The sequence below is a fragment of the Numida meleagris genome, chromosome 12 (genome assembly GCF_002078875.1).
Source record: "Numida meleagris isolate 19003 breed g44 Domestic line chromosome 12, NumMel1.0, whole genome shotgun sequence".
NCBI lineage: Eukaryota > Metazoa > Chordata > Aves > Galliformes > Numididae > Numida > Numida meleagris.
Genome location: NC_034420.1, coordinates 7271527 through 7298048, shown reverse-complemented (window position 1 = coordinate 7298048; position 26522 = coordinate 7271527). Strand labels below are relative to the sequence as shown.

General features: G+C 41.1%; 2 protein-coding genes across 22 annotated transcripts in view; one reads left to right on the top strand and one right to left on the bottom strand.

Moving 5' to 3' along the window:
- Positions 1–21959, top strand: part of FABP6 (fatty acid binding protein 6) — a 61295-nt gene extending 39336 nt beyond the window's left edge. For 15 of the 17 annotated variants that reach the window (XR_002442896.1, XR_002442893.1, XR_002442895.1 and 12 more), the window contains 3 exons: positions 495–584; positions 15737–15882; positions 21821–21959. Coding sequence is in view for 2 of the 17 variants with exons in the window: in XM_021410815.1 (XP_021266490.1) it covers positions 495–584; positions 15737–15829 (183 nt within the window). In the remaining 15 variants the exon portion in view is untranslated. Of the gene's footprint in view, positions 1–494; positions 585–1536; positions 1664–15736; positions 15906–21820 lie in introns of those variants that run through there. The other 2 variants (XM_021410815.1, XM_021410817.1) reach the window with 2 other exon arrangements.
- On the bottom strand, positions 6242–25784 carry CCNJL (cyclin J like). 5 transcript variants are annotated; one of them, XM_021410807.1, is made up of 5 exons: positions 25697–25784; positions 17569–17779; positions 9420–9719; positions 8472–8631; positions 6242–7411 (listed from the first exon to the last, which is right to left on the bottom strand). In XM_021410807.1, the coding sequence occupies exons 2-5, from the start codon at positions 17732–17734 to the stop codon at positions 6964–6966; spliced, it is 1074 nt and encodes a 357-aa protein (XP_021266482.1). In that variant the 5' UTR covers positions 17735–17779; positions 25697–25784; the 3' UTR covers positions 6242–6963. The 5 variants fall into 5 exon arrangements, with proteins under 5 accessions (XP_021266482.1, XP_021266480.1, XP_021266486.1 ...); XM_021410805.1 differs by lacking the exon at positions 25697–25784 and adding an exon at positions 25121–25507; XM_021410811.1 differs by lacking the exon at positions 25697–25784 and adding an exon at positions 24809–25107.

Below are 26522 nucleotides of genomic sequence, written 5' to 3'. Positions count from 1 at the left end.
AGTCAGTTCATCTATACTTAATGATCTAGGTGAACTCTAGTGCAGTTGAAGTTACGAAACTCAGGATCAAGAGTGAAGATTGAAGTCACTGTGAAGCTCACAGTGACTTTCATGCTGTTTGCAGCCAGCTATTTAGTATCTGAGAATGGTATTTAAAAAATAACTCATACAATTACAGTTTTTACTTCACTGTCAAAACAAAAGAACCACACCAAGTGTAGATGACTGAGAATATAGTCTGTAGTAAGATCATTTTTAGAGCTATGGATGAATAGTCTCTGTGACTTATTGTGTAAGTATGGAACTTAGAGGTATTGTTAGTTGAACATTTTTCTATTGGTATTGTGAATATTTATATTTTTTCATGAATCTGTGTATGTCATAGACAAGTTTTCCTTCTTCTAAAGGAAAAGCTTTAAGTATGAAGTGTATGGCATAACTGATAATAGAAATGCAAGTAAGCTCAGAGACCATTAAACCTCTATCTATTTCAGGCAACTGTTAAAATGGAAGGTGGGAAAATAGTAGCTGATTTTCCCAACTATCATCATACTGCAGAGATTGCTGGAGGAAAGCTAGTAGAGGTGAGTTTTCAAATACCCAGCTTATTTTGTTTAGGACTGCAAGTCTTAATTTTTAAGTAAGTTTTGAGTTCAGAAAAATACATTCAAAAAAGTAAAGCAAAACCATTTATTAACTTTCTCCCTCTTTCTAGATAATTTTTTAAAATTCAAATCCAAAATTCACTGAATAAACTTTTAGTTATATATTTTTGATAATTTTGTAATGTCTTGTATCATAGACAGAGACACACAGTTTCATAGCTGTAAGAGGCTGGAGTGTTCAGCTTGAGGTATTCTTGAGTTGCTATGTTTTTTATTCACTGTATTCACAGTGCATATGCCTAAAGAATAGGAAATAATACGTAAAGTTTTTCATTTGCCACTTGAACTGTGTTTGTACAAAATGTCATTATTTTTAAAAACGTTGTCATGTTATAACTCCTCACAGAATTTCTGTAGGACCCTAGTCTATTTTTCAGTCTTACTACTGGAAAGAAAATGTTGAAAGAGCTTATATTATGAATAGTGTCCTATTTTATCAATGAAAATGTCACATGGCCTTGATAGATCTTGATTTCTGACTCTCCAAAGTCTTCCTGAATTGTGGCTTGTGTCTGTGTCAGCTACATCTGTCTGAGTGTAATAACTACTACTCATAAGAAAATCAATCAAGAAGGGATCCTCACCGTCCCTGAAAGTGATATTGTTCTCCAAAAGCAATAAACGAGTGACAATCACCTGTCTGATATCAACCTGATACTAACTTGGAGTTGGTGATAACCAAGTCTACCAATACAGCGTATTTCAGAGCAGACTAAGCTATTTAGCTTATTGTTCATGTATGTTCCACTACACAGTAAATCTGCCTCAGTAAAGGGCAGGTTCTGAGTGCCAGCTAATAGGTCTTTTCATTTGTGGTGCTGAAGCTGTAAGTACGCTGTTCAACCAAGCTTTGGTATGTTCTTTATTCCAGATCTCTACTTCTTCTGGTGTAGTCTACAAGAGAACCAGCAAAAAGATTGCTTAAGGCATCAAAGCCAGACTTCTGGTACACTCAAAAAATATGCAACAATACAAATAAAAAAAATAATTCTGATCTAGTTTGCTCTCCCTTTCTCTTTGCTTTACAAATGTGAAGAATTGTTTTTTGGTCTAATGTTACTCGCACCATTGATGCTTATTCACTTTCCAATGAAACACAAACTGGCATTTGTTTATACTGGAGCAGCATCACTATTTCAGGATATAATAAATACTTGGCAAATTCAAACGTTGTCCACCACATATTTAATGGGAGCTCTATTCAGCTTCTGTCTAGAGACGCATCAAAACGTAAGACCTGAGGAACAACTTTTGTCTTAACGCTGATTGGAAAACAAATTTAGGAGCTTTAAAAATGAGATCTACTTTCTCAGTGCTCTCATGGTTACTTTGTTCTCATCAATATCTCCTGTTGATCCAAATTCTTCAAGGATGATTAAGGTTTTACATACAGATACTTGCGGTAGAAGATGGAGTCTTAGTTCTTCAGCACAATCCTGTTTACAAAGAACACGTGAAAATCCGTTTTCTTGAACACAGTAGGAATTTGATAAAAGTTTCTGGATGCACTGCTCCAAGTAATTTCTGGCCAACATCTGGTCCACAAAGATTTCTCTTTTCAGACTCCCACTATAAAGTCATTTTTCCAGCTGCCTTGCCTTCTGGATCCATCTAGCTGCTTGCTCTCACCCTTTGTTAATTAATAATAAGCCAGGGCATGTGTCTTGTGCACACAAAGTTAATTTTCTAATTTCTCTCTTGTTCATGACTGACAATCTCAATATTTCAGGCATCTTGCAGTAAAAAAGGCTCTTAACTGCTTTTATATTTTTCATCTTAATGGAGACTTCTAGTCTTTTCCAGTCTGCATTAACTTACTGGAAATAGGCTACACACAGCTTATGACCAGGTGTTCCTCAGTTAATTACTTATTTCGCATTGAAAGCAATGCATTAAGCTGAACCCCTAATTAGAAAAACATGAGTCAACTCCAAAACCTGCTCAGTCTTAAGGGAGTCTTTTGGTACATGCAGCAAGCAGATCTGCTGCTTTAACAGATTATTTGTTTCTAATTCAGCCTCTTCAGTCATATGTAAGGGGCATCACTTATTTCTTCTTCCCTCAATGAGAGCACTCCATTTAGAGTTCACATCCACCCCACCTCCCTGCAACATGGATGGGGTAGAAAGCAACACTAAGCATAACTGAAAGAAATAAAAGCTAAGAACAGAGAGCTGCAAAGTTGGCCCTTAAAGGTAGGCCCTCTGGAGCACACAGACATTTTGCCACTTGCACTGATAGTTGTCTGAAAGCCTGAAGCTGTAGACCTACTGGAAAGTCCTTTGACAGACAGTGAATAAGTAATTTCAGTTCTTATATTCCACTGATGCTAATTTTTCTTTTAAAGGGAAATAAGAGTCATCAGAACCAGACAAAAAAGCTCTCATTTTTAACTTAGTAACATTGGTGCAGGAAAGGGAAGCAACCCCTCTCCCAGTCATGCTGAATGACTGGAAATATCATCATTAGAAATTGTCACTAAAATATGAACATTAAAATTGCAAGAAATACTTTAAACTTGAACAAATGGACAAACATTTTTGTTGAGTGGAACTGCCTGTGACAGAGATGAAGACTGTCTCATTTGGAAAGGTAGACTTGAATACCAGATTCTTATACTCATTGCTAAATCAGCAAATCAGATAAATCATTTTTATCAGAGTAAATGGGTTCCTGTGAAGGTTGGAGTGGGTTGGGATGGAGGGGGAAAAAACAGTTATTTTGATATCTTAATTAATCCAAGGATTTTCAATTACAAGAAAAAAAATTGAAATGTCATCGTGTAGCAAATTAACAGATCACAGCTATTTTAACTGACAAGTAATAATGAATCGGCAGTTGTGAAGAAATTGAAATAATATAATCAAAACCATAAATCAGAAATATTTCTGCAGTCAATGGTTCAAAGCGTATGCAGTGTATGAAGACTACTTCTCAGAAACTAAGGACAACAGGCATGGTACTATTATTCTGAATATAGGCATTAAGTTTCTGTTGTTGTTTTTGTTTTTAACTGGATGTCTGTGCTCAAGGAAATCAGACATACACAGCAATCAGAAGAGCAGCCAAAGGCATTTCCAAAACTTCCAAGTTTAAGAACCACTATGCAGATGTAGCTTGGTACAACGTCTATTTTATGTTTTTTTGGGATAGTAATATTGTCACCATTTTACCTGAGGAATCTGAAGCATAACGCTGCCCCAGTTGCAGAAGGTAATATCAGGAATTGATAGATATCTCTTCAGGCTCATTCCTCATTTCAGTTCGAGTCAGCTAGTACATTTCTCTTCAAATAACAATAGGACACCTTACAGATTTTTAAAAATGTGCCCACCATATTCAAGGCATAACTTACTACACTGACGAGCCCACAGTGCTAGACACAGGCTGCTAGTGCCTATTTTGGCAATTTAAGCATATTGCTTTCTATTCCCTGCCATGTTTCTCTGCGTTTGCTTTTGCAACAACCTTTATTCACAAAGCCTTCTAGGGGATTACACGATCAGACTGCAAAAATTCTGATCTATGTTTATGCAACAAGTGACAGAATCAAACAGCACAGACACAGAGTGAGATGTTTTGTATCCCTTTATTTCAAAACAAACTTAGTTTTGTATGTACCTCTGCAGCTCCCTTCAAAAGTAATTGTGGCAAGAAGGTCTATAGAGAAAGGTCTTTTTGTTTGCCTGAACTCTTCTATGTTCTCTTCCCAAGTTTTCACAAGAGGGAAAAAAGTCATAAAATTATATGTATATACATATATATATATATATATATATATATATATATATATAGAAAGTGAGTGAATGGAACTCTCACCTACCTGTAAAGCACTCTGGAGAGAACAGTCCATCAAAACCTATCAGGCCAACTCTAAGTTCTCAGAAATCTTTTCCATACCTCTCAGAGAATGCTGTTGAACATAATCTGCCTCAACTTCACCAATGCTACAAAGGCACAAACAGAAGGAACCCAGAGAAGCCAATGGACAATTCTTGTTTAAAATACAGCTACCAGAAGAAAAGACTGAATGTACAATTGTGTTCTCCTATTCAGTATTTCATGGCACGGGGCCATATGAGCCGGAATAATCAGTTTTTATGTCCTACTTTGTGTCCTTGCACATTTTTTGTGCGTTTCTTGAGCTCACTTTGTGTTTCCTTATATATACACCAACACTTTAAACTTGGAATAAAACCTCACTTCCTGCACAGTGACCAACTTCCCAATCTGCCTGCCAAATCCTTCAATTTATTATTTGACAAGGCCTTTCCATCACATTTGTCCTACCACTGTTCTGTAAGATGCTATGAGTACTCAGATCAAGTATTTTTAACGTACAGAGTTGTATTCCTTGTTAGCTCTTGAAAGCGTAGGAGAAAACAGGAGAAAAATTAACAGAGTGCTTCATCTGTACACTTATTTATTGGATGGTTTCACTGGAAATTTTGCAAGTATTTTCACAATTAAGCACAATGGCAGCCCAAAGTGTAACAGTGTAACAGCGTATGTGATCTGAACTAGAAAGGTGATGAAAACTAAGAAAAACCAAACAACAGTACTGCCACAATTGTGTCGTTCATTAGTTCTGCTGAATGACAAATTATAAAATACACTAAGGTCTTCTAAAAATAAAGTTTAATATAAATACCAAACCAACAGAATTAAAGATGAACTAAGTTCTCTATACTTCTAGATCAGTCTCTGAAGAGTACTGCCTCTTCAATTAGTTTACCTTTTTTTTAAATGAAAAAAAAGTTCTCCTAGCCTGCTGAATGCAGGAAATCGTTAGCTTAACACCAAACATTGCATTCTCAGAAGATGGTTACACAAGCACGCATTAGCATGCAGGCTAATTTTCCCCCTCCACCTTAAAACACCCTTAAAAACAATTCTCTAAAAATATAATTTAAAACAGCATTGACACATGACTTGGAAAAACCTCCCCAAGTCAGAAAAAACATATTGCACATTACCTGTACTGCAGTCCTGAGATCCTTAAGGAAAAAGGACAGTCCAACAGTATTGCCTTCAAAGAAACACACAATAGTGGCTGCATAGGAAACCAGAAGTTTCACATTTCAGAAGTCTGTCTCTTGTAAATATCTACATTACAGTTAAACAAACAAAAACCTATACAATCTTCTCTGATCTCAATTGAAAAGGAAACATTTGAGTGTCTGACAGTCGGTGCATCTCATTGTAAAGAAGTTACATGATCTGCAGTTCACCAGCCCCATTTTCCAAGAGAGAACCAAGGTGATATTCAAGAAAACTAAGTCAGCATTGTCTAGTGCTGCAACTGAACCAGTTTCCCAATAAAGTTAACCAGTTCCCTATCTCTGCCCACATTACCAGCAGTTCCTCTGTCCTAATATTGAACTACTGCCACAAACCGTTGAGCCCCAACTATGAAATAACTGAAGGGACTGAAGTTTTTGAGAGTTTTCCAAAGAAGATTTCTTCAAGTAACAGTAAATCCCTGATAAAGCTTGTAAACAATTTTACTATAATCTCCAGTCTCAAAAAGCAGCAGCATGTTTAAGATGATTTTCGCTTTTTAATGTTTCTGTTGGTTTTTTTTTTTTTTTCAAATAAGCAAAGGCAGAGCGGTGTTCTGTTCAGTAGCATCACATCTGGTTTCCAAGATAATTTTAAGTCAAAGATTATTTGATAGTCTTCCAGCCTCTGTTCCTTTTATTATGCAGTCTTACTCCTGAATTATCACTCCAGGTCAAAGAAAAGGAAAAGTGTTGTATGTGTCAATTTCTGCAGAAACAAAGAGCATTCACATTTAAGGTAATGCCATTTCAGGATACTTTTTTTTAGAAGTTTCCAGTAGTATAAGCTGCCACTGTTCTAAAGACACATCCCTGGGAGAGATAGAGCACTGTTTTCAATGGCATCCTCTAAGAACATTGCTACTTAACCAGAAATTCAAGGAACACTCCAGCGTGAAATAACTCTTTAACACAAGCTTTCAGCCAGCTCAGATTGGTGAGTCACTGAGGACTAGAAGGTAGTAATCTCTGCAGGGTTGCTATGTACGAGCCTTTCAAAGTCACATTACATGAGGTATGTTACTGCATTTCTATTTCTCTTATTAAGAGAGAAAGGTACAGCCCTTGGCAAAGGCACGCAGCTTCCAGCAATCAGTGGATCCAGATCAGTGTCCTAGCGATGAGTAAGTCGTAAGGATTCTGTTCCTTCGTGGTTCTCATTCAGATACACATTTTGTATCACTCACAGGGTCTTTTCTTCAGTTTTCACTCACGTCACCTTTTTCTCACACTGATATTTATCCATCAAAACACCCAGCTGGATATGAATGGCAACCGCTGAAGTAACTACTACCATAAGCCATGGAAATGCAGCGGCTGGGCTCTGTTCCTAAGGCCACCTGCACAGCAATAGGCATTTGGACGTGCAGAGCCTGGGCAGATGGCTGCAGGCTGGCCTGAAGAGCAGCGTAGGAGTGCAGTGAGCTGTCAGCACTCCCAGCAAGCAGAGTGCTGGGCCTGTGTGCCTGTAAGGAGTCACGATAAGCAGAGCACAAATCCTGCACTGATGACTGGAACTGGGAAAGACTAGCTGAATGCTGGGCTAAAGGGTGATAACTAGATTGCTGAAATAGAACTTGAGTAGTGGCTTCGTGTCTCAGGTTTTCCATTACTTCCTGTTGCTGATGTTGGATTGTTACTTCCTTTTTTATGTTACTGGCCTCTTTGATGTCATTCTCATAATATCTGAAACAAATAAGTTAGATTCATCAACAGGGAAAATTCACAGAGTTTACATGTATATGAAAATTTTCACCAGTCAGGCTTTTTGCCCATAGGTACGTATGATAGCTCACATGTTCACAGTTCATTTCTAATTATTCTGGTGAGATCTTCACATCCTAAAAAGGTTTATGAATAATTTTTGCATGCATATTTACCAATGGATTTGCTATGGAAAGTTATGAAACCTTGAAGTCCACAGCATGAAAAGATCTTAAAATAGTCTGTGTGGGTATTTGCAAAGTATTAAAGTGCACAGCTAAGAGAAACATAGGAAAAATCCTGTAAGATATTAGGAAGAAACACATTCATGCATTTGATAATCATTAAGGTGATCAATCAGTGAAACAAGTTGCCCAGAGAAACTGGGAAGTCTGTATCCTTAGATAGCCAACAACTGACTAGACAATGCTCCAGGCAGTCTGGTTTTAACTTCAATTGGTTCTGCTTTAAGTAAGAATTCTGAAGTTGCCTCCACAATCCACCATCATTCTATGAGCCTTTCGTGTTTTCTGTTGAGCCTTGTATGTGCTCACATGAATCAGACCGGTATTGACACACTGCAGTCATGTCCTTTACTGGAGAAGCAGCAAAGAACAGTTCTTAAATATCTCCCTACTGTATTCCCAGTGCTGGAGACATGCTGGTGTCCCTCTCCAGCGAGATCTTTATGGGTACAAGGAGAAAAGAAAGGAAAAAAGCTTTCAGCAAGCATCTGTAAAAGCTTCCATCCAGTGACACAGACAAGCACTACAAGACGTGAAGAACAATAAGTTGTGTGCCATCCTGCAACGCACATTTTGTTTAAAAACACTATTTAGTAAAATAATGCGATTTTTACATTTTATTCCTCTCCCCATACTAAAGGTAGAGATTACCAATGTAATCTTAATTATAGCTAAAAACATTAGCTATAATTAAGCTATAACAGGGCTTTTTCCCCCCGTGTATTTTTTTGTTTGTTTTAAATGAGTATTAACAACTTCCTAAGAATACCAAGAGGTGACTTTCATTTTGATCTTACATGAGCATCATTTCAATGCATTGGGCAAGGTGCTCCCAGGAGTAACATGTTAGCAATTCAAGCTGTGATGTCCAGGCAGGAGAAATCTGCATACAGATACGTGAGGCACACACAGAAGCTGCAGCAATCAGAGATGGACGAAAATGAAGGAAACTGTGATCTACGAAGAAGAAAAAATAGCATGGGTTATACTCTTACTTAGCACTGCAGTGAGCCTACTAAGTAGTACATGGCAAAATAAGACAAAGTTAAATCCTCAACTTTATTCCACACATCTCAGAGTAGTAATTCATGCCAACAAGGAGTCTCTCAAAATTGGATGAGGCTTTACTGAAAATCTTTGTACTACTGGTGACTCAAGGCTTTTCATAAAAAAGCAGCTATGAAACACATGAAATAGACTGTGCCAAAGTTTTTAGACTTGTCTCAAATGAACTAATGTCCAGTACTGACAGACACATACATGTATATTAGAGTCGAGATTGTACGGATACTGCGGTTTATTGCCTCCCACACAGGCAGATATTGGAAGTGGTGCTGCAAACCAAATCATTTAGATTGACTGAGCTTATAATATGTGATATCTTGCAGCACAGAACCCCTCAAAAATATAATTTTTAAAAATCATACATTAAACTGCACAAGATCACGTCTGCAACTGACAGCAGTTCATAATCTGTGTCAGACAACCATTTCTGGTGGTCTTGCCAATTAAGAGTTCCAAGATGAACAAAAAAATTGATCTCTCATATTTCTGAGAAGAGACGAGACTAATCTGCAAGGAAAGAACAACCATTTGCCATCTGAAATGACTGCCAAGTGAGACACTGGTCTGCATAGATAATTTTGTGCAGTCCATGTAATAACAAATTTTAAAATCTTTATCTCTTTCAGATTTTTGCCCTTTGCCAAATGGAAGATCATTCTAGCATAAACTAAGTCTCTTACCTTGCACTGAGAAATCAAGGAAATAATATGCGTATTTCTCCATAAATGCTTTGACTTTGGTTAGTGAGGTGATCGGCCAGCCGTTGTGAAGGTCATTCTCACCAATAGATGCATAGAGGTAGTAGTCAATGTAGTGTGCTGCTGTTGGTATACACAGGTTCCAGTTGAAGTTTTCCAGAAGCAGCATTTCCATTCTAAGCAAATCTTTCTTGCTCAATACCACATTCACATTGCACATGTACACCAGGTTATTTAAGTGCTCCAACTTTGGAACTTTATCTTCCTTCTCTTCAAATTTACCTGTCAAAAAAAGATGGTTTTGAGCTAAGGCATTTCATGATGATGATGGAGTGCCCAAAAGCCAAAGAACACTCCATAGACCAGAAGGTCTAACAGTGAAAGGCACTTTTTACAGGAGATGAAAGAGGGATAGGAGAGTACAGCAACACAAGCAGAAACAAATTCAGATTGGTCAACATTTTCCCTTATCTTTTATTATTATTATTATATCTAACGGAGTTTTGATGCCAAAACCAAAATTAAATTCCTTAGAACAGCTGGACTGGAGAGCTGAAAGAGCGCAAAAAATGGAAGTTTAAGATTTGTGATATTTCTGGTGTTAAGTTCATGAACATTGGTTCACAGAAAAAAAAGTGTATTTTTGAAACTTGAGTAGGCCAAACCATTTACTGCAAGTTTAGACGTTCGTCAGCATTTTGCTCATTAAGCGTTTATTTTATCCTCCAGAAAGAGGCACCTCTTCTTCACATCCATCTTAATTTAAGTCTGTTGTATCTACTTAACATTAACATTGTCATTGAATGTTTGCTAAGAATTTAACAGAAGCAGATGCTATAATTCATTAGCACTTTTATTCATGGCACAATGCCTGGCATTGCAATCAAGGAGGCTTATGCATTTCTATAAAGAAGTAGCTCAGTAAGAACAGGGAGAAACTGATGTCTTGCCAAGACAGTTTTATACTGTATGTAGGGTTCATACATAAGGTTTTAAAAGTAAAATAGTAAAAAGTAACAAGTCTGTATTTGAAGAGGAAGTTGCCTATTAGGTTACAAACCTACTTGCATTTAATTTTTTGAATGGAAATTAATCATAATATACCCTGTTAAGCCCTTTCATTAAAGGTGAGTTTAAATAAAATGTCAAACTGAACTAAACAATCTCAGTCTTAAATACAAAGGATAAAAATACCAGCTGTAGAGAGACTGTAATTATAGCTGAAATTGACCACTACTGATTTATATACTTGAGAACTCAGAAAGGTCACCTAGAGATGTTCCCAAGTTCTGATACAAACTGTACATTCCACCACAAACTTTTCAGAGTATATTATACCCCTAAACAATCAACACCACTGAATATGATACAGATCTTTGCTTAAAATGTTTTTCTGCCAGAAAAAAACCCAACAGAACAGATGTGTCAGACAAAGGAGATATACCTACAAAAAAATAAAAAATGTAAATATAAACCTTTAACATACAAAAAAAAAAAAATAAAAAAACAACCATGATTGGGATACCAGGACAGAAGTCAGAATGTTTCAGTTGCTAGAGGTTAAGTCATGGTCTAATTTTGACTAATGCTCCTGAATGCTTCACATCATCGTTCTTGATCAGCAGGCTCCCTAGTCACAGTTGACTTCCAGGTGTTGCTAGTAAAGCAGTGAGCAAGATTGCTGGTACTGGTTTACCAACTGCAAACTGGATGCTTGGCATAATTTGAACAATCAAAGCTCAGAATATGGGCATCGGGTTTATCCTGATATGGCCAGAAGCAAGCAACTAGATTGACCCTGCCTTTCCTTTACATTGTGATACAATTGACACCCTCCTGCTAAACGCCACTTTAGCTTACCAAAGTGGCACAAAACTACAAAATAAGTAGTTTGATGTTTCAACCAGCTGACAACAGCAAGGCCAGCCCTTCCCAGCAAAGTAGAGATACTATCATTGCAGCCTAAGCAGCTATCCTGTCTGCTACTGCTTCATCCAGGGGTAAAACCAATCGCCTTCACAAGGGCCAGTATCTACCTGGACCCACATTTTTCACTGTTCTCTCACAAAATCACTACTTTGCTGGCCAGAGAGAAGGAGTTAAGAATCCATAATAAGCCAGGACTAACAGTATTTAAAAATTTACAGATTAGTGGCTTATTTCTCTTTTCCTGTTTATCCTCAGCTAGTTAAACAAAAACACTACAAGCATTTTTCTGCACAGGGGATTAGTTTGTCTTCTCTCAACTTCTATATAAATCTTAACCCACAACAGGAGATGCCATTTCTGTCTTTTCATAAATACACTAATGAACAAGTTAATAGATTGCTATGGAACCAGAAGTAGAAACTAGACTCTGCAATGCTACAAGAAATGAGTATAACCTGAAGTATGCTGAACGCAATGAGCGGATTTCAGTACTAGATCACAGAAATATGTTAGTTTATACCCTTGTGTGACAAGTGATTTCAAGAGGCCTTCATAGCAAGGTAACTTGGGTTCCGCATTGCCCTTATGCGTTCCTCCAGCCAAGTTACTAGCAGAACAACAGAGAACAGGAAAGTGACTCCTCAAGCAACGCATCAAATCATGTATAAAAAAAAAACCCCACCACTATTCTGTCATGTCATCTCTCTTCCCCTAGTCGTTTTAGAGGCCAGTTTTCTCTAACTGGAAGCAGACTGCTGAAAGGCATTCAGTAAAGCTGGAAGAAAAAAGGCAGCACAGGGGGAAAAAAAAGCAAAGTAAAATCTAATATTGAGGGAAAAAAATCTCCTTTGGGTATGGATACTGTCCTTTGGGTATGGAAGCTAAATGCACGTGCTACAAAAAGGAAGACATTACAAACCCTCAGGCACCACCACCTTTGCCCTTGCTGCTTCGTAATTTCTCTTTGTTCCATCCCATCTTGGAAGGCCTCATTAGCTAGGGTCACTGAAAAGCTAGAAGAAGTACACTGTAGCCAAGTGATTAACATAAATAATTCCTATGGGATTAGCTGAGAACATGCATTTTTAGAGTTCAAATAGCTGAGGAAAGCCACACCTTTTTCTAATCTGCATTTACTACCCTATTGAAACAACAGTAGTCTCTAGAAGTAGTCAATTTTCCCACACGTAGCTAGAAAGCTTTTTTAAATTCACAGTTACCAAACCAAAAATGACATACCTACCTAATATGCCTTGTTCAAGAAGCAGCAAGAATCAATCACCAGTAATATTTTTTTTTCAGTACTGCTTAAATAGCATCCTTGCTGAAAAATCTAAACTCATTTGGTTAGGTGCACAGATATTTTAAAAGTATACTGTAGTTACTATTCCTTTTTCTTCTTGAATGCACGTATCCCACAAGTGGCTCTTGCTTCAGTGATTCTCCCGTTGCCTCTATAAGAGCCCTCTTTTTGAGGAAGAGATGAACCAAGCAGATATTGGTGTAACATTCATGATATTCTTGTCAAATCTAGAAACGATTAAAAACAGTACTGTGCCAGCAAATTTATTTGCTTAATTTAGAGTAAGAAAGATCTTGCTATCCATTTAGTATAGCAATTCTATCCAACAAAATATTTCCAGCATCTTGATTTGCTGTCTTTGAGCCAGTTCAGATATCATGGACACGGAATGTATTAAAAGCATTATAGAGCAGCCACTCCACCATGAAAGAACACAATAAATGTGAAAAACAAAATTCATCCACCATAGAAAGCAGACAGTAGTTTCCTGTTCTATCACTGAGAAAGCCCTTAAAATTCAGGAGTCTGTGTACACACATGTTCATAAGTCTCCTTGGTAAACTTGAATTTAGAACTGTTTTTAAGAGGGGAAAAAAAAAAAAAAGGATTTGAGAAGATAACCCCCTTCCCCCCCCCTTTCTCCCCCCAAAAAGGTGATGTCAGTCTGATGCAGAAGCTTAAGGAGCATATCAGCAAAAGCAGGAGAAACCACTGCACAGCCAGGAAACTAAGGAGCTGTTGCTATGACTTCCGTAAGTTGTAGTTCCTTCCATCTTCTCACTCAACCTTGGAAATTTCCAGATGTTAGGCCATAGTTTGGAGAGCAGATCATCAATATGGTAGTGTTGGAAAGGTACCGTGTCAACAAAGAGCAAAGTTTTTTTTTTGACTTCACAGAATCATAGGGCTTGGAAGGGACCTCTGGAGATCATGTAGTCCAACCCCTGCTAAAGCAGGCTCCCTGCAGTAGGTTACACAGGCAAGTGTCCAGGTGGGTTTTGAATACCTGAAGGAGACTCCACAGGAGACTCTCTGGGCAGCCTGTTTGAGTGCTCTGTCACCCTCCAAGTAAAGATTTTTTTCCTCATGTTCATATGGAACTTCTTATGTTCCAGTTTGTGCCCATTGCCCCTTGTTCTGATGTTGGGCACCACCAAAAAGAGCCTGGCTTCATCCTCTTGGCTCCTGCCCACTAGATCATGGGCTTTCAACCTTCCGGCTTACCTGACCCATACATGAAATATACAATACAGTTACTGTATATAAGTAACAAAACTTATCTTGTCATGTTTTTTATTAAAATGTGACATCAATTTTTCCAGTAACATTTTCTTTCCTCTCCAGATGGGTTTCCGTTCACCTTTAGATTACTGTGAACAATTATCATTCATTTTCAGAATTGATACAGAGGAAATAACTGTTGATGACAGTGAACTTCAAAGCTTTTATAGCTGTTCTGGGGGCTAAAGTACCTGGCAGGAATTTCCAGAGATCTTCTCCAGTTATCACACTGTGCATACCCTGCAGAGGAAACAGACATATTCCAACTAGAGAACACCGAGATGATTCAAGGGACACACGCCCACGTTCCTCTCAGCTGCAGCAAGTCCAGGCTGAACGTGATTTGGCTGCCAGCACAATTTGTTTGGAAGAGCATTATGTTCCCACTCCCTCATCTCTTTTGCAGCTACTACTGCAGTAGGAAGCACTACCACCATCCAGTTTCCCAGATGGGGAAACTGATGAGCCAGTTAAAATGCTTTTCTAGAGCGCAGCGAGAGAAATCAGCTCCACTAACTAAAAGACAGCTGTAATCTGTGACATGAGAACACTGCTGTTGTAGGCTCAAAGGTGGATGACAAAATTGGTAGGTGGAGGGGAAAAAAAATAAGTTTGAGATCCTTCAGATCAGAGGCAAATCTGAAAGCTAAATAAAAATTGACAACTTCTCCAAGCTTATACAACTGCCCTCAATGTCCCCCAACAAAAGAAATAAAACCCACCACCCGCACACTTACATCGGAAATGTCACCTCTCACTACACTCATCTTGCTTGTGGTCTGCACCCTGTCCTTAACCTTCTGCTTTTCTCTAAGAAAACAGCCAGGAAGAAAAACCAGACTCTCTCAAAAGGTGTTTATAATGCAGAATTATCTTTTGATAAACGTTCAGTATTCATCTGGAGTGAGGTAAACATCAGCATTTCAAAGAACTGAAAGCTACTTTTATGAAGATGACTGTTTTGCTCTCAAAAGTTATTAATATATATTTTAATAAGTACAAGTGTCTTGCTACAGACTGAAGAGCACTTCTGCTGCAATCCTTTGCTGAACAAGTAGGCAACTTCCTACAGTAATGCTTTGCGGGAAGTCCTAATTATTGCATTTGCAATGAAAGGCAAAAAAAACTCAAACAGTTCCACTCTTTGCAATAATGAGCAGTGTCAGGTGACTATAGCATACCATTTATTCTATTTCTTATCGTTTTGAAAATAAACTAAATCCAGGAATCCCTGCTTAGCATAAAATGGTTTTTCCTAACTTGACTTGCATCAGTTCAAGCTACACATACCAAAGTAGAAGGTCCCTCCTGCACATTAATACGGCTCAAGCAATGAACAACGGAGCTTACTACACTCTCAAGAGTCTCCAGATTTAAAACCTTATTTACATAAATTATTTAGGTATTAAAATTGTGCAAAGCTGCTTTGCTGCAATTTTTAGTGTTTTGTTTCTGTGTGCTGGTAGGAAAGCTACCTTCACAATAGACTTTTTCCCTTTTCTATAGAGGATGATTCCGTATCAGGATATACAAATGGTGCACTGAGCTGATGTCAGTTTTAGAAAGATTCTCATTAGCTCATTAGACTTGGACTTGATCCCTTAATCAAATTGCCTTTAAAAAAAAAAAAAGCAGATTTTGTGAAAAATTTCCCTCTAATGTTATCATAGGGTGGTTTGTCAACTTCCTTTTGCTTCACAGTTTCTTAGAAGTGATCTAAAGTTGCATTTGAATTTGACCCCTTACTTAAGGACAATCTTAAACTTTGTTTCTTTTTAAATCCTAGACGCTTCAGAACTCCGTTGTGCAGCCCTCCCAGCGTCATATTGGAAGCCTCTATCCGAGATCTTACCATTATACCAGGTCTGAGAACTCATAAAAAGAAGGTTGAGCACACCACTGTCGTCCTACCTGCAGCATAGCAGTGCAAATGTAAGTTAGACCTATAAATACTTCCTGTAGATAAAAAGAAGTTACTAAAAAGAATTGCTGAAGCATCAATTTTATGATGGGGATAAATGGAAGAGGAGTACACTCAAAAGTATCAGAAAAAAGTATCAGATTTAAAGAAAATCCTGTTCTCTGAAGCCTACTTTCAGCCACATACCTGGAAAATAAAGCAGCGTTGCTGTGAGGCATCTTGCAGTTACAAGGTTACACATACAAAACTGGAGTGTTCTCTCTCTCTCAAAAAAAAAAAAAAAAAAAAAAAAAAATAGGAAACAGAAAGAAAACACCTCCTCAACTGGGATAGCTGGGATAATTTGCTAGTCTGAAGGAGCTCATCAAAGGTTCAGGTCAGCAGAACTTCAACAGCTCTTCCAGACTAAGCACAAGTAGTCTGCAGTAAAACTGCACCTACAGAAACTATTCCAATTCTTCTTTGTTCTGATTTTAATACTGGCTTTTTCTGCAACATGAGCAAGCAACTGTCCATATAATTCACTATCTTTTTCTAGAGTCAAAGGCAACAATGCTCAAATATACTATATGCATACTATGGTAAAGTACAGTTTGTTGTTACCATTATCCCTGTGGATCAAGCTCTTCAGAGCGTTCCCCATAAGGAAAAGCATTAGGAAACTTGTATCCTGAGCAATAAACACATAGTATCTATCACCTTCTTTCCTCAACAAATCATTTCTGGCTCTTTTTAGTGTTTTTTTTTTTTTCCCCCCCACCTTAACTGGTACGACTGCTAGCAGTTTCCAGCCATTGATGCTGCAGTTTGCATAACTTTTGTTGCCTACAACAATAGCGTGCTGCTCTGCCTGGCTCCCATATGGCAGGATAATTTCCTTGTAACCTAGAAACACAGTTTGCAAGTCTGCAATTCCTTGAGGCACCAGCCTCGCTTTCTTCCACTTGCACATCACTGCCTGCAGAGATTTCAAGAAAATACTAACAATCATTGAAGATCATTTGCCAAATGGATGCCAACACCAAAACTTTAGAGTTACATAGCAATGACTAGGAGCCCAGAACAAGCAATACAGATTCCAGCATCATCAACATACCTACCAAGTACCTTTAGAAGCAATTGTCCTTTGGCCCTTGTACAAAAAAACTCTGATTTGCAAGGAACTGATTATGCCCAGTGATCATAACAGAGGCACAGATCCAAGGACATCTCTCCAGGAGAGGCTGTGTTACTCTCTACTACTAATTCTTCCTTAGAACTAAACTCTCCCAGTCTTGCCATCTCCTTTCCATTACTCTCTGATTTTCATTGTCCTTTTCCACTGATGCAGCTTCAGCTACCTAAACTCCCTCTGCACACCAACACCATCACGTGGATGCACAGAACATGCTGCACAGTCAAGCAGAATTTATTAAGACTACTTTAGTTCCTGCTGTGGACTTCATGAGGCTTTACCGTAAATAGATGATAGAATCACCAAGGTTGGAAAAGACCTCTAAGATCATCCAGTCCAACCACCCACCTACCACAAATACTTCCCACTAAACCATGTCCCTCAGTACAACTTCTAAACATTTCTTGAAGAAAAAGATTGGAAGTGGTTATGATGTGCAGTTTTCTGCATTAAGATATGTAAGGAGGACAACCATCTGCTCAGAGAAGGGAATAAACGCCACAGTAAATAGGAGCCAACTTACTTGCTAGGAGAAGACAGGCAAACGAAGTGATGTACAGTTGCTTGACAGTGATATCATAGCGGTCCATGAAGAGGTCCAGTAAGTAGATAGCGAGATGCCGGGCTGTAGGGCAGAGATTGCAACGGTTGCTGAGGACGGTCAAGAGATCAATGAAGTAACGGCGCATCCCAATCTGTGGTGAATGGGCCTTATACAGAGGCAGGTTAAGTTCCTACAGGAAGGGGAGAGAGGGAGGGGAAAGGAGGAAAGAGGTTCTGAAACATCCCATTGCACCGTCTGGAATCCCAAACCAACACCCTCCACCTGCTATGGCAAACAAGATAACTTCTCTGATATTGCACCTTCCAGAGTGGCCCAACTTACTGCATTCTATACCAAAAACCAACCAAACAAAAGACACTCCACAGGTCTTCAGCATGAAGGACTTCTAATATTAAAAAAAAAAAAAAGAAAAGAAAAGAAAAGAAAAAACCCAACATTGTGCACAGCTGCAGTAAGAAAAGTAGACATTGACAAGAAAAATAATGGGAGACTTAAAATTACAGCAAATCCAAGCATTTTCTGTGCTTACGTATTTCAGCAGTATAAAAACTAACCACTGAGCTTGCAAACTGCTTCATAAGTGGTACACAAATTTTCAGTTTAAAGGTGGAATTATTGAAGATTCTAATCTACCTATACTATACCTTCACCTTAAATTTTTTCACACAGAGTTGTAGCCACCATGCAAGGGAAGGAGTGAAGATCCTGGGGAACACCCACATGTTAATGCCACTTAAGGTATAAGTGGCCAGACTCAAATCAAAATGGGCTGAATACATGTCGATAGGCACAGATAAAAGCAAACAACTTATGACACTATTTCAGCATGGTACATATCAGTAATTCAGATTCCACTTTTACATCATTTTTCTACTGCATGCATTTGAAAATGAATTAGAAGTGGCATAGCACTGCGAGATAAACATGTTGTATAGTGGAACACGAAGTAGTACGTAGAGTAGTTAATTCTACAAAACAAAAGCAGACTTGAAAAGATGAGTTCAGAGGAAGCATCCACGCTGGCACGCTGCTTGCAGAAGGGGCAGCACCTTGCACAGCTGGAGCGGTGCCTGCCCACGCTTTCCCATCTGCCTGGAAGGAAGCATTCCGTGAGGAGGTTCAGCTCACCAGGAGAAAATAGCTGCACAGTCAGGCTCGGAGGGGTGCACATGACTGGAAACCAGAGATGCTCGTTACCAAGAAGCAGCTCACAAAGACAGCAAGCTGGGCGCTGTTACAGATGATTGCTTACCAGGCCTTTTTTTAAAAAAAAGAGTCAGTGAGGAAATGCATTCTAGGCTGAACAGACACATGCTGTGGACAAGCAAGAAGCCCTTTGAAACCTGGGTCAGCCTTCACTGGGGGATTATAGAAAATCCCCCAGCAATAACAACTTGTAAAGAAGGGAGGCAATGGAACATGACACCCAGGTTGTTTTATGCCCAGAAACACCCCATAATCCCCACCACCACAACCACCTTATGTACCAGGATTTCAATCCATCAGCAGTACAGAGGTTGAGAGCAAGAATTCGTAGCATACTCACAACCAAAGCATTCTGGAATAAATTATTTCAAGCTCATTGCTTACAACGGTTAAAAAACCTGCATTTGTGTTATTAAGTGTCTGTACAAAGTCCAAGCTATGATAAGATCAGGTGGAAATTCTCTCTCTGAAATATTTTTTTCTTCCTTATGACTAACAGGAACGTCAAGTTTTATTTTTTGAAATGTCTTTGGCTGTTGAAACAGCTAGATCTCCCAGCAAAACTATGTTCTTTAGATATATCAAAGCTCAGCATATGCATTTAATATGAAACTTGCTGTATGGACCAGAGTTATGGCTGGCAAGTATGGAATTCCTACATAGTGAGAAGCCCTATAAACATGGCTGTGGGTATGCATTCTTCTCCATCGACCTCCCCCCACAGGGTTCTTTAGCATAAGTTCTCCAAGAAAAAAATTACTTCTTTGAATACAAGAAGTGCCTATATTACTTTAGGGATAGGAGAAAACAATAAAACTTCCAGAAAAGCGAAAACAGAATAATTTCCAATGCTTAGAATATTCCTCCATCTCCAGTAAAGCAATAGAGAAGCTTGTGAGTGTTGCTGTCTGCTGGAATTGTCCTTTCATTTGCTGCTGCTGCTTATCTTAACCTGCTGGCTCCTATCTCCCTCCACCACCTGGCTCCGGGCTGCTGGCAGCCAGGGCACTGAAACACAGAGCGCGGAAGCTCGGGCTCCCATGTGGCTCAGGGCTGACTGAGCGAGCTCCCTCTACACAGTTACTGGTCAGCGCCTCTCGGCTAAAAGCTCCACTCAGGTAGAACTCAGCATTTAGGACAATCGCCACTTATCGTGTTTTGAGGTCAGTAAGGCTTGTAAGAGTGAGATTGTGCGTGGGCTGAAAGAGAAGCAGCTTTAAGGGCAAAGGCAGTTTATAAGCCAGCTCCTATCAGCTTCAAGACCTGACCTTCTAAAAGAAGGGAATCGATGTAAACATGTTTAAGTGGTGCTAAAGATGACAAGTCTTCAGCAACCGCAGCTGAAGGACAGCCAGGCTGCAGGCAGCTCCCAGGAGGTAACCTGACTGCTTCCTGCACCGCTCCTTGACCAAAAGAACCAGACTTCACCTGATGGTTTCACGATCGGGCTGAGCAAATGCACTTCAGAGCCATCCAAGAGGAGATGCTGAGCAACAAGACTTCACAGAAGTACAGTAAGCAAACCTCACGAAGCTTAGGCTTCTTGAGCTACGTTAGCCAACCACAACTGAACAGTAGAGGAAGGAAACTGAGCACGATGATGTCCTCCAGCTCCCCTGCAGCAGTTGCTCCAGTCCAGCGTCCCACACTTACTGTGGTCAGAGCACTACATCAGAGTGCTTGGGTGTTCAATGCAGCAAGAAGCTGCATCCCATTTCTTTTCAGCACAACTCCTCTTCCCCGGATTTAAAGCCAGTAATGAACTGACAAACAGTAGAAAAGTTAGAAGTTAGCAAGTGATGTGACACTGCAGTAATAACTCCTACTAATAACGATCAGTTCTCAGAACAAAAGTGAAATTCATCAACTCACAGGCTTCTTGACAAAGGAAAATGAATTTCTGTGACAAATATTCCTCAGGTTCTGAAACTCAGAGATCATCCATTATCATTATAAAGATGTGGTAGAAAAGCAGATTCAGTTCACATCTAAGTACTTCAGCCTGGCTCTGTTCTCCCATAGGCAAACCATGCAGCATCCCCTGCCTCCCTGCAGCCATGCAGGCTCAGAGAAAGGCAAAGATTAGTGACACTGCAGTGCAGTTCAAGTGTGGCCAGCAGGATGCGTTTCCTTTCACAGCAAAAATGCATGGTAAATGTCTCCAGAACAGCCAAACTCATCTTGTCTGTGCAAGCACAAGCCATGCTGTCTTGTAACACAGACCAGCCATTATACCTGTTAGAAGTTACAAGGATTAACATCAGTCAAGGATTCACTGTGATCTGTGATATGTAGACACTTAAACTTCAGTCGTACTACCAAGATGCCATACAAAAAAAAAAAAAAAAAAAAAAGAAATGTGTGTCAGACCAGGACAGTATTTCAACTGTACTTAAAATCTTCTTTTATCTTAAGTACATTCTGCCCCTTAGTGTCCTTACAACAGCTGGAAATATTTGAAACTTAAGGGAAAATCAGACTGCTATTGTGCTTGAAAAATGTATCACTTCCTGTGTTTCACTGTGGTATTTTATCAAACGTTTCATTAAGCCCTTCTTACACAATCCAAAGCATTCAGAATTCAGCAACTGATCTGTGTAGGATCAGAGAGAGAAGTGTGAAAATCAAAATTCCAACTTGAAGGAAGGAAGGAAAGAAAGGAAAAGGTCATGAATAACCATGTACTTCACTAGAACACCTGTTCCTTTCAGCTCCATGCACATGCTGCCATCTACAACATAAGCAAGTTACAGCTAGAGGCCAGTAATGCTATTGTAACTGGTTTAAAAAAAAATAATCTAGCTTTTGAAGTGAACAGATTATGCTTTTGTTGCTGGACTGCCAGTTTTGGGAAAAGCCTGATATTAGTAAACCTCAGTGCCTCTAACACCTTCTTTTCTTACAGCTGATTCAAAGTGGAAAAGCTCATCAGAATGAAAGGTTAATGCTTTATCCTCTTGATTAATTGAAATGACAGATTCCAAACCCTTTTTAATGTCTGCAGGTACCTGGGACCCCTGAAGTTCTCATCTTGAGTCGATTAATAAAAAACCAACCAATAAACCCACACCAGAAGCACCACCTGCACTGTGCCCCAGCGCCTTCCTTCTTCTCCAGCACAGCCCATCTGGTCTGCACCAATCCCAACTTCAGGCAGTGCCAGGCAGACCTGAGCACGTCAAACTTACCATCAGTAATGGTAATGCTCATTTAGCATTGAAGGGATTACAAGTTTTTAAAATAACAAGGACATGAGTGGACTCACTGGCTAGAAGACAAAGCAGCACCTGTTACATCATAGCCTTCAGGCCATCAACAGGTCAAGTAAACCTGGTGCTTCAGCAGAAAATACGGGGATAGAAATACAGGCACTTGTGCTGGGTGCAGGGAGAAGAGGAGAAGTTTGCTCTGTAACAACACAGCCTCAGCAGTTTCCTGCACTACATGTCACAGGATGATTTGGAACTGCAAGAGATGCGCTCACGGTGAAGGAAAGGGCCCCTCACAGGAGCACAACTGCACAGCAGTCCTGCTCCAGAGACTGCAGGCCAGGCCGTGGACTCAGGCTGAGGAAAGAGCTGCATGTCAAAGTGTAAGAAACACTTCACAGCTGTAAACAGCGTTTCTCATTAAAGCCCAAGAGGAGGTGGGAGGCAGGTGTGGAGGAGCTTTCACCTAGAGGAACTCACTCAGACGTTTTTACCACTTAAAGGGTTGTTTGCTTTCAGCAGGAAGAGGATCAGCTCTCCTCACCTGTCTGAAAGTAGCTGCAGGCTGCCATTTGGGCTGCCTTTAAAGAGATCAAGTTACAATATTAACCTTTTAAATACATTAAAAAGGTCCTGCAAAATTTGGCCCTGCTCTGAGAAGCCAAGTAAGAGATAAATAAAAAGGGAAATGCAGACAAATCCAGTAATTCTCATTAATTACAGGAAATGAACATGTCCTGTGAGGAAACAGCCCAACATAAGTACAGCAACGGGAGAGGAACAGCAGCAGACATCCCTCCATTTTCTGGGACATTCACACTGCCTTCTGAAGTACAGAATTTTCTCCAGCAAACACCAAAAACATACCACTACACGCCAACTTGTCACTCTGCTTTCCACACTTACTGAGTATTCCAGGCTACTAAAGAAGAGAGCTTTGTAAAGGTGCTGCAGCAGCTCCATTCACAAAGCTCTGATCTGTGGTGTGGGGCAGCTGCCTGGAACAACCAGTCCCTTTCCATTATCACCTATTTCTGCAGTGGCCCTACGTTATCACAGCGCTGATATTTCACTTGTTGGACAATTCAGGGGCTATTAACTTCCTCCATGTTGAGACAGAGCCTTTGGGAAGCTGCATTTTTCAGCCCTCTCTGAATCGGAAGCCAGGTATAGCCCACACATTCAGCATCTGCTCTCGTGCAGAACACATCCGTCAGAGCAGCGCACAACATCTGTCACTAAGGAGCCAACTTCTAAAGAGATCAACAAGAACTTCCCATCCAAGGGGGGGGTGGGAATAACACTTTTTGCAGTAAACATAAAAACTTGGTCGTTTCAATTTGCATCTCAATTGCTTCTAGTGTTTTAGGAAAAGAGTTGCATCAACTTTCATTCCTCACCTTAAAAAGACTTAAATATGTACTTAAAAGAAGAGGGATAACCTGCAGCATACATTTCAACCTCCCTGACAATTATTAAGTAATTTTCCTATCAGACTCACACGCTTCAATTAAGACCTGTTTATTCTGACCCATGACACAGACTGGTCCAGACTGAGACTCTTCAGAAGGCACCTTAAAGCAGGGAGGCCACTCAGGCTGAAGGTGCCATTGCCTAAATGTTTTGCATCCCAGCATCAATAAGCTGATACATTAATAATGCACTAACACACTACTGCTCAAGTGGAGACACAGCCAATGAAGCTTATTTTCTTCTACGCGTTTGCCACAGGCATCCCTAGACCCAGCCCCTGCACACCAAGCTGTCTATGCTCACCTTCCCAAACTTTGTTGTGTGGTCCTTTAAGGAGATTCGTGACATTCTCCATAACGTCCTGATGCTTCGGATATTTAAAACACTAAAAGGCAACAACTCAGCAATATACTTCAGAGTAGTTTCTGCAGGCTATTACTTGAAAAAGAACACAGAGTGAACCAAATATCAGTCTTACCACCTGCAATTATTTTGTCTTGCTACAGTGGCACTCTGGATTCTCATCTAGTAATTCCTTCAAGAAGGAAAGAAGTCATCCTTATAAAGTGGGCAGAATTAGTACACAAAGCATCCTAAACCTTCCTCAGAGCAGAGGAAGCACGGTCCAGAGACCCTTCTCTGTGGGTTCTTCACATCATCTCAGCCGGCCAAGGTCCATAAACAAAGGAGAGGTTTTAGGAATCTAGAGTAGCAAGGTGCGTCTGGAAAGAAGTCTGAAGAATGAAATCGTTGATTGAAAGACAGCAGATGCACTGAATTAACAAACAAACGTGCCAGGAAGTCACCCCAGCCCCTTCGCACCCCATCAGTGGGTTCCGGCAGTCCCTCCCACCCCACGGAGGGGGCCCGGCCCTATCGCCGACACCTGGGAACGCCGCATCACCTGGCACCATCTATTGCTACACGGCGGTAAGGAACGTCCAAGGGTAGCTTCGTCAGCCCTAACTTCACTAACTTGCAAGCTGTGTTACGTGCAGGCAGTCACTGGGCGCCCTGGGCTCACTCTCGTGTTACCCAGCCACCTGCGTGTAGGGCTTCCTTCGAGCTGGGAATCTGCCTAAAGAAGCGCAGAAAGTAGCGAGCAGCTTTAGTTTTACCTGCCTTCAGTAAAAGCATGCGAATTCTTAAAAGCAGTGACTGATTGCTTTGCTTATTACCAGACATATCGTTGGCTTTCCAATCAACGCGTAAATGACACTGAACTTCCAGAAAAACCATTGCGAGCCCTGTTTGTGCATACGCCAGCTCCCCAATAGCCTGCCCAGGCACGAGGTCCCAAGTCTTAGCACTTATCTGCGCGCAAAGAAGCAAAGCCATTTCTCCAAATCCTGCAACGCGCTGATTTTCCGCAGGACAAGACTCGCATCCTCGCAGCGTCCACTAGAAAGAGTCACCCCGGCTAAGTTACAAAGTTACAGCTAGGGAGGAGCCGCAGGTATCTGCTGCCGCTTGCTCAGCACCGGCTTTGAACAAGTTTCGGTCGCAGCAGCGCCCGGCAGCCCCGCTAAAGGCGCAGCGCGGCCACCGCAGCACAGCGCTTCTCCTGGGGAGGGGCACAACGGAGAGCAAAGCCGAGGGAAAGGAACAAAGCGGGAGCAAACCTTCGTCCTCAGCGTCTGATGGATGTCTGCCGCCAGCTCCCCTCTCCACCACTGCTCCTCCATCCTTTTTCTTCCCATCCAGACAAAGCTCTGGGAGGCAGAGGGGGCACAGCCGGGACGGAGAACGGAGCGGAGCGGACGAGCCGCTTCCGCCGGCCCCCGCACCCCTGCTAGCACCGAGCCGCCCCGCGCTGACCGCAGCGGCCGTCCCCCTCCGCGGCCGGCGGAAGCCCCGCGGCCGAGCGCTGAGAGGAAGGGAAGGAAGACGGCGGGAAGATCGCCAGCGCGGCTCTAGGGTTAATGGGCTGTAATTAACAGCCGCCCGCCCCGCGGGACACCGCCGACCCCTCCGCGCCGCCGGCAGCGGCACCTGCGCGCTCCTGGGGCCCCGCGGGGGGAGCGGAGCCCCCGCCCTGCAGGCGCGGCACGTGGCTGCCGGCTCCGCGCGCTGCCGTCCCGGGGCAGTGCAGGCAGAGCCGCTCCTGGTGCCGGCAGGCGTTCAGCGAACGTCCCCGGCGTTAACAGGGGACACGGGCTTCGCGCTCGTTCTGCGCTTCCTCGTACGAGATGCCTCACCTTCAGCTACCAGGGACGTGTGGGCAGCAGTGGCCTGGCTACAATTTCAGCCCAGATGTCACCGCTTTGCCGTGGGGCCCATTTCCAAACCCGAGCTTGACGCTCAAACAGCCCAGGAAACTGCGAGGCACCACGCAGCTTCGTTCCCAGTCCTTCGAGAGAGGTGCTCGTGTCCGATGGGCGTTTCAGGATGAGATCCCTCACCAAGCCCTTCTCAGCACCGCTTCAGCAACTCAACAAGCCGAAAAGAAAATCACCCTGCAACCTGTTCCCTACCAAAACCTCACAGCTGATCTGTTCAGGATGAGAATTGCCACGCGCAAGTTCCCAGGCCTACCAACAGCTTTCCCTTTTCAGGAATTAGACTCCAGTTTCAGCATTAGTTTTTAGGGGTTTTGTTTGCCAGTCGCTGTACGCAGCGCTTTGCAAAAACAAAAGAACAAACTCTCATGAAATGTTTTCTTTATTGATTTCCAAAAGGAAAGAAACACGGGAAGCCCGCATGCTTCCATCAAAGCAAACATCTCTGTTGATTTTAGTGTTCCTGGGAAAATGCTTTCCTGGTCAGCGAAGAAAGCTGCTGGCCGGTTATTCTGGTGAAAACATCCCCAGTTGTTTATGATCCGTTTTCTGCCCTGTCCCTGCTGTAAAAGCCAAGCAATGAAGCTAAGTGGCAGCGGCCATTAAAACTGCAGATAAAAGCTGCCACCAAGTGTCCATCAGAAACAATTTTTCCCTATTTTCTTTCAAGTACATCTAATTACCCCGCTATCCCTTAAACAAAGTACTTGAGTGCCCTAATTTAAGCAACGAAACCACTTTTTTT

Excerpts from the sequence above, each read along its gene's own strand:
- CCNJL (XM_021410805.1), bottom strand. The coding sequence starts at position 25,198 with ATGGGAAGAAAAAGGATGGAGGAGCAGTGGTGGAGAGGGGAGCTGGCG. Across the intron at positions 8,632-9,419 it reads CCTTGATTTCTCAGTGCAAG|ATCACAGTTTCCTTCATTTT; the intron begins GTAAGAGACTTA and ends TCTTCTTCGTAG. Across the intron at positions 7,412-8,471 it reads TGCATTGAAATGATGCTCAT|ATATTATGAGAATGACATCA; the intron begins GTAAGATCAAAA and ends TATTTGTTTCAG.